Below are 13,498 nucleotides of genomic sequence, written 5' to 3'. Positions count from 1 at the left end.
CTATTGCTATTGTTGTCCGTCGGTGACATGTTGCTTCCGATCATTTCTACGGTCGCTTCGCAAGTCATTCCGCCGGTCAAGGCACATATCATATTGGCGTTCATTGTTGCCGTTGCAAGAGGAATCACCTACATGAAGAAACTCTAGTGAAGAAGGATGGTCGGTGTGAGGTGAGAAAGCCAGAGGTCTGGTGGTTTTGAGAAAACCAAAGCTTGGCTCAAGGCTCGAATTCCCCCTTTTTTTTGTCAAGGAAGCCTAGAAAAATCAAGACTTAGCTTACTAATTATAATTTTTTTTTTGAACTAATTTGTTTTATAGCTTTAGCTTGTTTTGTATTTGCAACAACAAAAGCAAAGAAAACCCTATTTAATTTAAAATTATGCCAACTATTCACCCACTTTCTTTTTATACTCCCACTTTTTATTCATACAAACTTCTCATCTATTTCTTTTTATTTGAGTAGTGATTGGACAGAATTCCCTCTCAAACAAATATTTCTCTAAACATGAAAATCTCTATATTTATTCACCCAGTCACAACGTGTATTATTTCTTTTTTAGATTCAAAGCTTTATAACTAAAATGTAGTAGTTAAAGTTTAATTAATATACGAAGACATGCACACAATTCATGGATGATCTAACTGATGTCCGACCAAACTGGAGGCCAGGGCGATCGCCCAAGAGCACTCACTACAAGGATCGTGTACTATGCAGACGACAATTTTGAGCTCTGTCCAGACGACTTGTCGTCGGTAAAGCCTATAGAGACGACATTTGGTTTGTAAAAAGTCGTCGGTATAGGTTCGTCGCTAAAAGTCGAAAATGTCGTCGGTACAGCTGTCTTCGGTATAGCATACTCTGTCCAGACGACAAGTCATCTGGAAAGGGTCGTCGGGATTGATTTTCGAGGAAATTAGAAAAAGTTTTATTCGCACCCTATAGAGATGACTTGTCGTCGGTAAAAGTGTGGCGCTATAGAGACGATATGTCGTTTGGATAAGTGAGAGGTATAGAGACGACTTGTCGTCGGGATAAGTGAGAGCTATAGAGACGACTTGTCGTTTTGAAAAATGAAAACCGTTTTTATAGTTGGTAAGCTATACCGACGACATGTCGTCTCTATAGCCATTTTTTTTATATATCATCCACCAGTTTTGTTATGTATACCATTTAAAACAAATCCACAAGAAATATTTTCAGAATAATATAAACATAAGATAATATATGATTAAAATCCAAAAGCACTTAATAAACATAACATACCATTCAATTCTACTACATAACAAAATAACAAAAAAAAAACAAGTTTTTAACAAACATTGTTGTCATTACCATTCTAGTTTTCCTCCTACCCACCATCATCAACATCATCAAACAAAATAACAAAAAAAAAATCAAGTTTTTAACAAACATTGTTGTCATTACCATTCTAGTTCTCCTCCTCCTCCTCCTCCTCCTCCTCATCATCATCATCATCATCATCACCACCATCATCAACATCATCATCATCATCATCATCATCCTCCGCGAGTTCATTTGATGTTTCGGGGTTATTTTGTGGAACCATATTGGGATTAAACTGGAATTGTGGCATTGGTTGTGGTTGGAAGTTTGGAATGAAAGACGCGAAAGTGTTATTAAACATTTGGTTCATTTGTTGCATTTGTTGCTTCATTAATTGAATTTGTTGGGATAATACAGCAACTTGGGGATTATCTGAAGATTGGGATGTGGAAGCTTTGAAACGCTTGGTATGTTCATTTGGAAATAAATTATTGTTGATGTTTGGTTTCCTTCCAATTCCGCGAATATGCCCACGTCTCTCACCGAGGGCACGAGCGAGACATTGTTCTTCATTTAGCTTTTCTTTCTCCCCGAGTTGTGATTGCATCACCATCTTCTCTCGTTGAATGTTTTCCTAAGATAAAGAAAACAATAAAAGTATATTAATTAAAAAAAATAACTAAATTTATACACTAAAATAATAATATTATACCTTAAACTAACTAAAATAATAATAACAGATTTATCAAACAACTTATTAACTTTTTTTATTAGTTACCCAAACGACTTCTGCTTGTGGTGTACACCATCCCCGACTTTCTTTAAATCGCATCTGTCTCCAACCGTCGATATGTTGCGGGTCTTCTCCTCTTTCTCTCTATAATAAGCCAAAAACAATTAATATATTTACATAAATGTTAATAAATTTTTTATAAAATACAAATAAATTTAGTTACCTCCACACGTCGTCTGTCTGCATATGTTCTACTTCCATGAGAACTCGTAATTTGAAGTTTGGACCTGCTTTCTTTACCTTCTTTGCACTGCTTCCTATAACCCTCATCCAAAAAAAGAAGATCGATCATGTTATTCCAAGCTTCCTCATCCATATCATCCGGTGGAGTTTGTCTTGCACCTTCCACATCATCATATCCACCAACACTATCAAAATAATTTTTCACGTCATGTTTGTGCTGTTTATAAGCTCTTTGGCAGTTGCCCTGTACAGTCGCTCGAACGGCTTCCCACAGATTTGTACCCCGATGTCATGTAAGTGGGCATAAACCGTAGGCAAAACATGTTTCTCACCGTGATGAATCCACGTAGTATATGTTTTTAGAAACCCAATGTCATGTAAGTGGGCATAAACCGTAGGCAAAACATGTCGATACGAATTCACACACGTTTTGCACGGGCACCGCACTTTGCCTTTGGAGTTGACATGTTTCTCAGCAATCTTCATAAAGTTTTTAAGACCTTCCAAGTATTTTGAAGACATCAGGTTCTCTCTAATCCAACTCTTATCGATCGTCATTGCTGTTTCATTATTAAAAATTATATTCTATATATAGTTATCGAAAGTTAGATTGTATTTAGGCTATATAAATAAATATATACCTAAGAATAGATAGAGTATTCACAAGTATATATAAAAATATATGTACTCGAAAAGTAAAAATCAGACGGATTAGATAGAGTATTCACAATGGTTATGCAGAAGAAACTTAAACTAAAAATCAACGATTCAACGTGTTTTAATAAGAAAATCATATCAATTTGATTTTATAATTTATTTTATTTTATTTTAATATTAATATTAATTTGATTTTAAAACTAATTTAATTTGATTTTATAATTAATTTGATTTTATAATTATCTTGATTTTGTTTTAAACCATATATAGTTTACCCTTAAGTTTTTTTAAAGTTTCTAGTTGTTTCAATTATATCATTGTAGTCTTTTCCTTTATTTTTCTTATTCATTTTTATATTTATATATGGTTTTATAATTAATTTGATTTTGTTTTAAACTAATATTAATTTGATTTTAAAACCTTTTTAATTTGATTTTGTTTTAAACTAATATTAATTTAATTTAATATTTTGTTTTTATTGATTTTTTTTAAAAACTAAATCACATTTACTTGCTAGTTCTATATCACATTTACTTTATAATTATTTTAAAATTACTAAAAGTACGTTGCTATTAACAACCTAATTAAGCTAAAGTCGTAATGACCAACATTAAGTCACTAACAAAATTAAACACTCAAATTGTGAAGTTTGTTTGCTAGTTCTATAAGGTTGCATATAAAATCAAATTGTGAAGATGATTCCTTGAATTTCGTTAGTTAAGTATTGTTTTTACGTATTAATTCAAAATATAATGTCTATATTAAGCTTACCCTTAAGTTTTTTTTAGAGTTTCTAGTTGTTTCGATTATATCATTGTTGCATGCTCTTTGTTAGTGTTTTCACAAATTGTATGTCTATCTAGTTTAAGATTTTTTGGCACTATTGAGAAACTAAATTAATGAGTGTGATTGGGTTCTTATCACAATAATGCACTAAAATTATTATCTAATGCATTATTGGGAAACTAAATTAATGAGTGTGATTGAGTTCTTATCACACTAATGCACTAAAATTATTATCTAATGCACCCTTGAAGCACATCTAATGCACTAAAATTATCATCATTTAAAATCATTCATATCAATGCAATTCAAAGTGGTCCTTATGTTATATATATATATATATATATATATATATATATATATATATATATATATATATATATATATATATATATATATATATATATATATATATATATATAACATTTAGATATAACTATCCCTTGAAGCACATCTAATCCACTAAAATTATCACCATCTAAAATCATTCATACAATGAAATTCAAAGTGGTTATTATGTTGCATATACATATCATGGTCTATGAAAAAAAAAAACATCACTGCATCGTCTCTGTGGTATGGTATAGTTTAAGAAAAAAAATTAAAAAATCAATAAGCTAACCTCAAAATGTGGTCAAAAAACGGAATTCCTTTTCTATGGGGTGGTGAACCTTCTTCCCAATCAATAGAGACAAATGGGGGCTGTGATTTAGGGCTCCATATTATTACAAATAAAGGACCAAAACATTTAGAAATTAAGAAGCAACCAAGCAACAAAACCCTTACCTTGGTGGAAGATGAACTCGAAATCATCTTCTAGCCCATGAGATCGCCGACTGCAAGCTGTGAGAGAAAATGGTGAGGCGACTGCAAAATGAAAGCTGAAAGGGGGTTTTGTTATCAGGGAAACCCTATACCGACGACATGTCGTCAGTATAGGTCGACCAAAACGCCGTCGTATAGCTTTAGTTCATTAAAAAATAAAATAAAATAAAAAAAAGATTTCACGCGGATCGGGGCCCCCTTTTACCGACGACATGTCGTCGGTATTGCCTCGCAAAACGACATTGTTCCCATGTTCTGCAACACAGATTAAAAATAAAGGGAAATTAAATTTTAATCAACCTATACCGACGACAAGTCGTCGGAATAGGTCGCATAAAACGACATCGTTCCCATGTTCTGCGACACGGATTAAAAGTAAAGGGAAATTAAATTTTTATCAACCTATACCGACGACAAGTCGTCGGAATAGGTCGCATAAAACGACGTCGTCTCGGATTTCTGCTACAAGGAAATAAAATAAATGGAAAATATTTTTTAGAATATTTTTCAGACGACAAGTCGTCTGTAAAGCTTTTCGATATACCGCAAATTTTTCATCTTTTCCGCCGAGTCTGTACCGACGACATGTCGTCGGTATAACCCTTCTGGTCAAAGTTTAATGGTCAACATTTTTTTTCCCTTTGTACCGACGACATGTCGTCGGTATAGGGCGACTTTTGCCGATGACATGTGTCGTCTGGATAAGTGTCGTCTGCACAGGATGAAATTCTTGTAGTGACTGACACGACCATGCACACATTTCATGGATGATCTAATCGATTTCCGACCAAACTGCATGTTTTCACTAATAAAAAGATTCACTCGGAGCATCTTAATCATTTAAAGGTTGTTAAACAGCCCCTTGAATGAGCTTGTTGTATTACTTGATGGTGATTAATTACATGTGTTAAATAGGTACGAAACTCTTATTTTCAACATGTGTACTTCGAGCATGTCACATAAAACCTTTATTATCGATTTTGGTGTATACATATATACCATAATACAATTACACCAACACCTCGTATACTAATATGAAAGTTTAAATTGCTTTGATTTTTCGCCTCTTGATCAAAATTCTAAAACAAGTCCTATAAACAATTTTGCTTACGTTAAATACGTCCGCTTGCTTCCCAAATTCCGACTTGCCTTGTTAGGTTTAGTTTTTTAAAGAGTAAAGATTCAAGTTCGGAATCGTCATACGGAGGTTGCATAGTGCAAGGACTCGCCTTTGTTGCACCCATCACCATGGATATCTCCTTAAACTCCTTCACTAGCCCTTTTCCAAAACACGAACAAACTTCAACTGCGTTTTTCGTGATAAATGGTTTGTATTTGAAAAGCTTCGAGTATTCTGTTAAAAGATGGAGCATGTAATCGTATACAAACTTCATTTGTAGCTCATTTTGAACAAATTCACTACCTCTTTTTCCTATTTCTTGTGCCTGTAAAAACAAATTTGTTTTGTATAATTAAATATTTTTCTTCTCTTCCCTCTATGTGAGTTGAAAAAAAATATGAAAATTAATGCATATTGATATGCGTGTAAGTAAAAAGTCGTTTAACTATGAGTTATCCTAATATTTCATTGGTATATCCTCCTTAATAAATAAATGTTTTTTGATACATGTCAATCTCTTATGAGTTGTGACACTTGTCATTTTGTGGTATTTTTAAATAAATGTTTTTTTTCATTTGTCATTTTCTTATTTTTTATCTTTCTTAATTAACACATCATATTTACATATTAATTAATAATTGCCTTAATTGAAAATAACCAATCAATTACAATATTACAACTCATATACTATTTAATATGTTTCCTTTAAATTCAAATTTTAAATTTCAAATTTAAATAAATTTTTGTTTAAACTTTCATATTAATTTTTTTTTTGTTTTATCCAACCCGTATAACATACGGGGTCTTACAACTAGTCTTGATAATATGATAGATTCCGGTTAACGACTTGAACGTGAGACATCATTTGTAAACTTGTACCTCTTTACAACTATGATAGTTATAAAGCGACATGATTTCATTTTATGAAGATTTAAAAAAAATGTAAAATCTTAGACTATAAATTTGTGATCTCTAGGGACTGTTTCTTTTCGGGTTATAATATTTTTATTCTAACTTGGTTAGTTCGTTATAGATTTTTTTTTGGCTTAAGCTAACCTTAACTACTCTCTCTCTCTCTCTCTCTCTCTCTCTCTCTCTCTCTCTCTCTCTCTCTCTCTCTCTCTCTCTCTCTCTCTCTCTTCAATACACATGGGATCATGTGAGATTTGAATTTGAGATGTGTAGGTTATCTTAAACATGTCCTAAGCTACTTGAAATGGATGGTTAGAGAAAGTTTTATGATGTCTGTGGATAGTTAGTATTTGTAATACAGTATAAAATTGTGAGCGTGGTTACCTTTTCTGTATTTTTGTTTCCCCAGTCAACTGCAAACTTGATCGAACTGCATTTTTTGTGTTCGTTTATAGGCCAATAGTGAATGGTTGGTGTTAAACCTCTTGTGAAAAAATCATAGTAATGTGGAGTTATGACTAGACTCATTGAGTCACATGCTAAAATGTATTTCTCGCTAACCGACCATGCGTTTCCTTCTACATATATTTTGTACCTAAATAATAATTGGGAAGGGGGAAGAATTTACTAACTAGTTTTTAAGTTGTACAAAAAAAAATTATAATGGTAATTTATTTGTCACTTACCTATATGTACATTGGCTTGCTAGATCAGTCTCCTTAAATCCTTTTGTCCAATCCTGCAAAATTACATCAATACAAAATAAATTTCCAAACTTTTAGTCACAAAAAGGTAGATATGGAGTAAATTACAAGTTTGGTCCCATGTGATATAGTGCATTTTTGCATATACTGTCTCTGAAAGATCTGTTTATTTTTTTAGTCCCCATACTTTCATTTTGTTTTGGATTTAGTCATTGGGTCGTTAAATTAGCATTGCACCCTACCTGTAAGCCCTTGTAAAATAGCCATTTTGCTTGTATTTTTTTGTGTTAACTTGACTTTTATTATTATATTAATTCAACTATATATATATATATATATATATATATATATATATATATATATATATATATATATATATATATATATATATATATATATATATATATATATATATATATATATATATATATATATATATATATATATATATATATATATATATATATATATATATATATATATATATATATAGGAGTCTACAATCTCTTAATAAATAAGAGCTTTTTAGAGCGAAGACTAAGGACTCAATATATATAACTTACAAAAAAGTATTCAAATTCAAGACTCCTGAAATTACTTACCAAATGGTGGATTCTGGCATTCCATTCATGTGTGCCATCAGAATTGCACTTTGCAAGATCTCTCCTGGCCTTTCCGGTGTATGTATTCCCTTTCCAATAAGCATAGGGTTCCCTGTCCTTCCATTTTATCTTCTGATTCCCGTGTTCCAATTCCTTGCTCAAGTTCAACCATGGCTTTACATTAACTTCTGGCCTGAAAAATTTAATCCCCTTTAACAAACTTATAAAACAACCAATACATTTTCAACTATAATTTTTTGGTTATTTTTAATAATTGGTTCATCTTGCGGAAATATATAAAAAACATCGTTTCTATAGGAATTAGTGGTTTTAAACAAAACAAATGTTGAGTAAAATTTTCAATTGTGTATTTACATATCCACATTTAGTCCAAAACCACTTGTTTTTCTAGCATTAAACTTTTTTGACGTTATATCACATAAAAATATTAGTTTTTAACAATAAAATCAAGTATGATGGTTTGAAAAAGCAATCACTCAAGGTAGCTATTTATATCATATCAACTTACAAAAATAATCATAAAAATGACCACATTATTTTTTCGCCATTTCATATGAGCACCATCACGAAATGAGGCATTTCATATTTTGATTATATATAATGTGTATTTTCTTTTCATTTCCACCAAACACTAATAAAAAGTTATCGCTATGCCATTAAATTTGAAATTTTATTATTATCATTTTTCAACCGAAAGACAGTTTATGCCAATGTATCGTAATCTACATCACGTTTCCTATATTTACTTAACTTCTTTGAATGATTTAGTAAAAAACAAATCATTTTCTCGACATTTCGGATAATTTCATTCAATTTTGAACGTGTTTATGAAATCTCGGAATACATTGTTTTCTGTCAGCAATGTTTAGTCCCAAATCCAAAATATTTCTTTTTTGTCGGATTTTTTTTTGGTGTGATACAAAATTAATATAAAAGTCATTTGTGAGATGGTGCTCATTTTGTTATATTCAAAAAGTTTGATTATTTACTCTTATTCCCAAATTTGGATGTTTTGATTATTATTATTATTATTATTATTATTATTATTATTATTATTATTATTATTATTATTATTACAAATCTACGTTGTTTCTAGAATTGAAAAGAAAAACATTATGAGCAAATTTGGGTATATTTTAGAAAGCCAAATATCATTCATAATTTTGTTCAAAACTACTATATATTTTAAACATAGTTCTTTTTTTTTTTCATAGAATTGTAATTTACTTTTAATTATTACTATAAAAAGTTTACCTTTCATATTTACTTAACATTAAAAGGATTAAAATATAAACATTACCATCCCCAGAAGGACCAATCAGGGAAAACAATATCGTAAGTCAAATCATCACCACAATAGTGAAATAATGGTGGTATGGTTGTCTTGTTGTCTGGATAATCTGATTTACGGATTAAAGGCCAGTCATGGCACATAAACATCAAATCAAGGTCGGGGATTTTTCCGGGGTAGAGTTTGAGGAGTTGTAGAATCCCCCAAATGGTAAAAACATCCCGAGTTTGGAAAACATAATCATATTTCTCCATGTAAAGCCTCCCATCAACTATGATTAGTCTGAAATGCGCTTTTTCTCTAGCTTTTTCTACCATTTCTTTGGTGATTCCTAGGTTTTTTCCATGGCTTCAAGTCCTCATGAATCCATCGAAAGTATTCTGGACATGATTCAACTGTTGAATTATTGGTAGTTTCGTTGTCTTCAAAGGGGAGAATATCTTTTTGACGAAATTGAGCTGTTATTATAGACTTTAAGAGAATAAGGAATGTGTTAGTAAATATTTGAAATGTTTTATTATGCAAGGTGTGACACCAATTGCTTGTATGTATGTAAGTGTATGTGTGTGTGAATATATATATATATATATATATATATATATATATATATATATATATATATATATATATATATATATATATATATATATATATATATATATATATATATATAGGGTCCAGTTTGGTGATGTTTAATTTTTTTGGTAAGGACACCTTAAAGATATTTAAAAAAAAAATAAAAATCATAAAATCGAACATAATACAACATCGGAGAGAACAAAAATTTGGATCTTTAAAATTGAATTATAGATCATAAAAAGTGAATCATAGATCATAAAAATGATCAATGCTTCAATGTTAATGATCCAATTTTTTTTCCTCTCCGATATTATACTATGCTCGATTTTATTATTTGTAATTTTTTCAAAATTTTAAGGTGTTCTCACCGAAAAAAGAGTCCTTACCTGATCCTGTTTATATATATATATATATATATATATATATATATATATATATATATGATAGGAAATATACATTACAACCCCACCTAAGCTTAAGTACTAAACCTATAAAATATATTGTTTTAACTTAGTAAATATACCCGATTAATTTGGTTTTCACTTGGTAAATATATCATCCTCGCTAACATTTCTTTCCTCCATTATCGTTTTACCTTCTCTATTTTCTTTCCTCCATTATCTTTTATAACTTTACCCCAATGAACCTTACTTTTTTTTTTTCACTGTCACGAAGATTTAAGATAATCAATATTCTTGCTTCCTTATCAAAACTATTTTGTCGATCTTGAATCTACATCTTCAATTGTTAATCGTGAATCCCCTAACCGTAATTTTTATAGAATAAAACAATGTATTTTTATGAGGTTAAGTACCTAAGCTTAGGTGGGGCTGTAATGTATATTCACTTTTCCCATATATATATATATATATATATATATATATATATATATATATATATATATATATGAAAAACTGCAAAAAAAAAATCCTTATATATCTACCTTATAATCGATTTAGTATTTATATATATTTTTTATTCAGTTAAGTCCCAAAAACCGGTAATCGTATTCAATTTGACCATTTTACCCGGTCAACATGTCATTCAACTTTTAAAAATTACACTTTTGGCGCAGATTACAAAACTTTTTCTAAATTTGGTCCAAAATTTACACTTTTGGCTCAGATTTTAAATTTTATTACAAATTTTGTCTAAAATTTAGCCTTTTGGCCTATATTTTAGAATTTTGTTATGAATTCATCTCTAACTTTAGTTTTTTTATAACATTTTTATCAAAAGTTACGAATACGTTACTTATTTAAAAAAAAATCATATTGATACAATATATATATATATATATATATATATATATATATATATATATATATATATATATATATATATATATATATATATATATATTCACATAACAAATCTTATATTTTCTATATAAATTTAAAAAAAAAACTTTTTTGTATACGACATACCTATTTATAAATATAAGTATTTATTAAGTACATAAATATATACAAATTCGTTTATATATATATATATATATATATATATATATATATATATATATATATATATATATACAAAAACATTATTTAAAAAAAATGTGTGCATATATCTAGTTTAATTTAAATACATTTTGTAAAAACATATTTATATGCACCCTAATAAGTGTTTGTATACATTTCTTTTGTAAAAACATATTTATACATTTTTTTATAAACATATATTTCGTATACAAAAAAGTTTTTATATAGAAAATATAAGATTTTTTGTATGAAAATATGTTTTTTTTTAAAAAGACATTCGTAATTTTTTTGAGAAAAAAAGTTGTAAAAAAACTAAAATTATGATAAATTTATATCAAAATTCTGAAATCTAAATGTTTTACAAAATTTGTAATAAAATTTAAATTTAGGGCCAAAAGTGTAAATTTTGGACCAAATTTATAATAAAATTTGAAATTTAGGTCAAAAATATAATTTTTAAAAGTTGGATAACCTGTTGACCTTGTAAAAGAATTAATTTCGGTATATGTTTTGCTTGAAAAAAATGTTTTTAAGTTTCCTCCCAAATATATGAACTTTAATAAGCTTTCCTTTTGTTTTTGGTTTCTCTCTGCTTGGAGACATGGTTGACATGTAGCTTGTACTCCGAATTCGTTTGTGGATGTTAATATTGTTTTTATGTAATCCCTATTTGCACCTGATTAGTATATTGCATATGAAAAAGTACCTAGTAGTCAATTTTTGTTATTTTATTATTTAATATAAGTATTTTTTTTGTCCTGGAAAAAGTGAAGTTTCCAAAGATATTATTTAAGGTGACGAACTTTTAAAGTAACAGATTTACGTTTTTATTTTTATTTTAGTTGATCATTAACTACTTTTGATCTACCGGTTATCTGATATGTAAAGTGTAAACTATGGAATATGAATTTAAATGCTAATACAGGAAAAAAAAATATTTAAACTACTACCAAGCTTATGATGAATATAATTTATTACAAATACACTAACTAATAGCATATTTTTGTTTTATTTCAAATTTCTACTGAATTTTAAGACCAACACAGCTATTTTATATTTTATTGTTTTTAAAATCAATTAATTTGTGTGATTTCAATTTAATAACCTATAAACAGTGTCCGAAAATCGAATAGTTTTAATAAAAAATATCGAAAATTAAATGCGTTTAATTCAAAAGTTTGATTCTTTTGTATAAGTTTAGTTGCCAAACTGGAAAACTTTAATAAAAATAGACAAGTATGACCCTTGTGCGTATAAAACCATGTTTTTATATATATATATATATATATATATATATATATATATATATATATATATATATATATATATATATATATATATATATATATATATATATATAATTGAAAGGCAATTAATAAAGAAAAGATTAGAAAAAACCAAAGCAAAAATAGGGTAAATATAATACTTACAACATCAACCCAACGAGTAAATACAGCTGCAGTGATGAAAAGGGTGACTAAAAACACCGAAAGGAATATGGGTACACCGGGGTTCTTGACAAGCATGCCGGTGATGTATGACTGTTTCTTGTTTGTGGTGGCCGGAGATGCAGAACCGCCGTCCACAGCACCATCACCCACCGTTAATTCTGCCATTGAAGTTTTGAAAAACTTAGGTGGTAATCATCATGCCCCTGGTTTAAAGAAGTGGAAATCATATATTTAAGTAGAAGAATATATAGGAGACGGAGAGAAAAGAGAGAGGTTTAAATAGAAATAGGTGCGTGAAACGTGGGATTCTTTGATTATATACCCCATCAAGTTAATCAATATTTTTCCATATGTATTAATTTTTTATTTAAGAGAAGTCAAATCCTTATTTAATAGAATTATAAATACAACATTATTTTATAATGTTATAAAACTACGAATATGATATACACAGACACAATGTTCGTCACCCCTTAACTACTATACTTTCATCACTATACATGATCCTATCTCTAACTTCTACCAAGTGGAAAAGAGGGCACGCTAGAGAGTGTAATTAGTATAAATTGTGGTGTGTGTATATATATATATATATATATATATATATATATATATATATATATATATATATATATATATATATATATATATATATATATATATATATATATATATATATATATATATATATATATATATATATATATATATATATATATATATAGGAATGAGTTCTATGGAAAACAAATAACTAGGGCAACATCTACCGGAACCAATAATCAAATGACACGTGTCCATTTCTTTCTTCACA

At 28.8% G+C, this 13,498-nt stretch overlaps 2 protein-coding genes across 3 annotated transcripts; both read right to left on the bottom strand.

Moving 5' to 3' along the window:
• Nucleotides 1–1,130: 1,130 nt before the first annotated feature.
• LOC128127137 (uncharacterized) lies at nt 1,131–5,318 on the bottom strand. 2 transcript variants are annotated; one of them, XM_052765514.1, is made up of 4 exons: nt 4,324–5,318; nt 2,242–2,821; nt 2,064–2,162; nt 1,131–1,919 (listed from the first exon to the last, which is right to left on the bottom strand). In XM_052765514.1, the coding sequence occupies exons 2-4, from the start codon at nt 2,392–2,394 to the stop codon at nt 1,431–1,433; spliced, it is 741 nt and encodes a 246-aa protein (XP_052621474.1). In that variant the 5' UTR covers nt 2,395–2,821; nt 4,324–5,318; the 3' UTR covers nt 1,131–1,430. The 2 variants fall into 2 exon arrangements, with proteins under 2 accessions (XP_052621474.1, XP_052621475.1); XM_052765515.1 differs by lacking the exon at nt 4,324–5,318 and having other exon boundaries at nt 2,242–3,301.
• Nucleotides 5,319–5,452: 134 nt separating this feature from the next.
• Nucleotides 5,453–13,230, bottom strand: LOC111912827 (uncharacterized). Its single transcript, XM_052765513.1, is given in 7 exon segments — nt 5,453–5,971; nt 6,943–7,153; nt 7,245–7,297; nt 7,865–8,057; nt 9,186–9,517; nt 9,519–9,647; nt 12,667–13,230. Coding segments are annotated over 7 exon segments (1,437 nt in total). The 5' UTR covers nt 12,853–13,230; the 3' UTR covers nt 5,453–5,638.
• Nucleotides 13,231–13,498: the final 268 nt, after the last annotated feature.

Source organism: Lactuca sativa, chromosome 7 (assembly GCF_002870075.4).
Source record: "Lactuca sativa cultivar Salinas chromosome 7, Lsat_Salinas_v11, whole genome shotgun sequence".
NCBI lineage: Eukaryota > Viridiplantae > Streptophyta > Magnoliopsida > Asterales > Asteraceae > Lactuca > Lactuca sativa.
The sequence above is the reverse complement of the archived record's forward strand: the minus strand, read 5'-3'. Positions and strand labels throughout refer to the sequence as shown.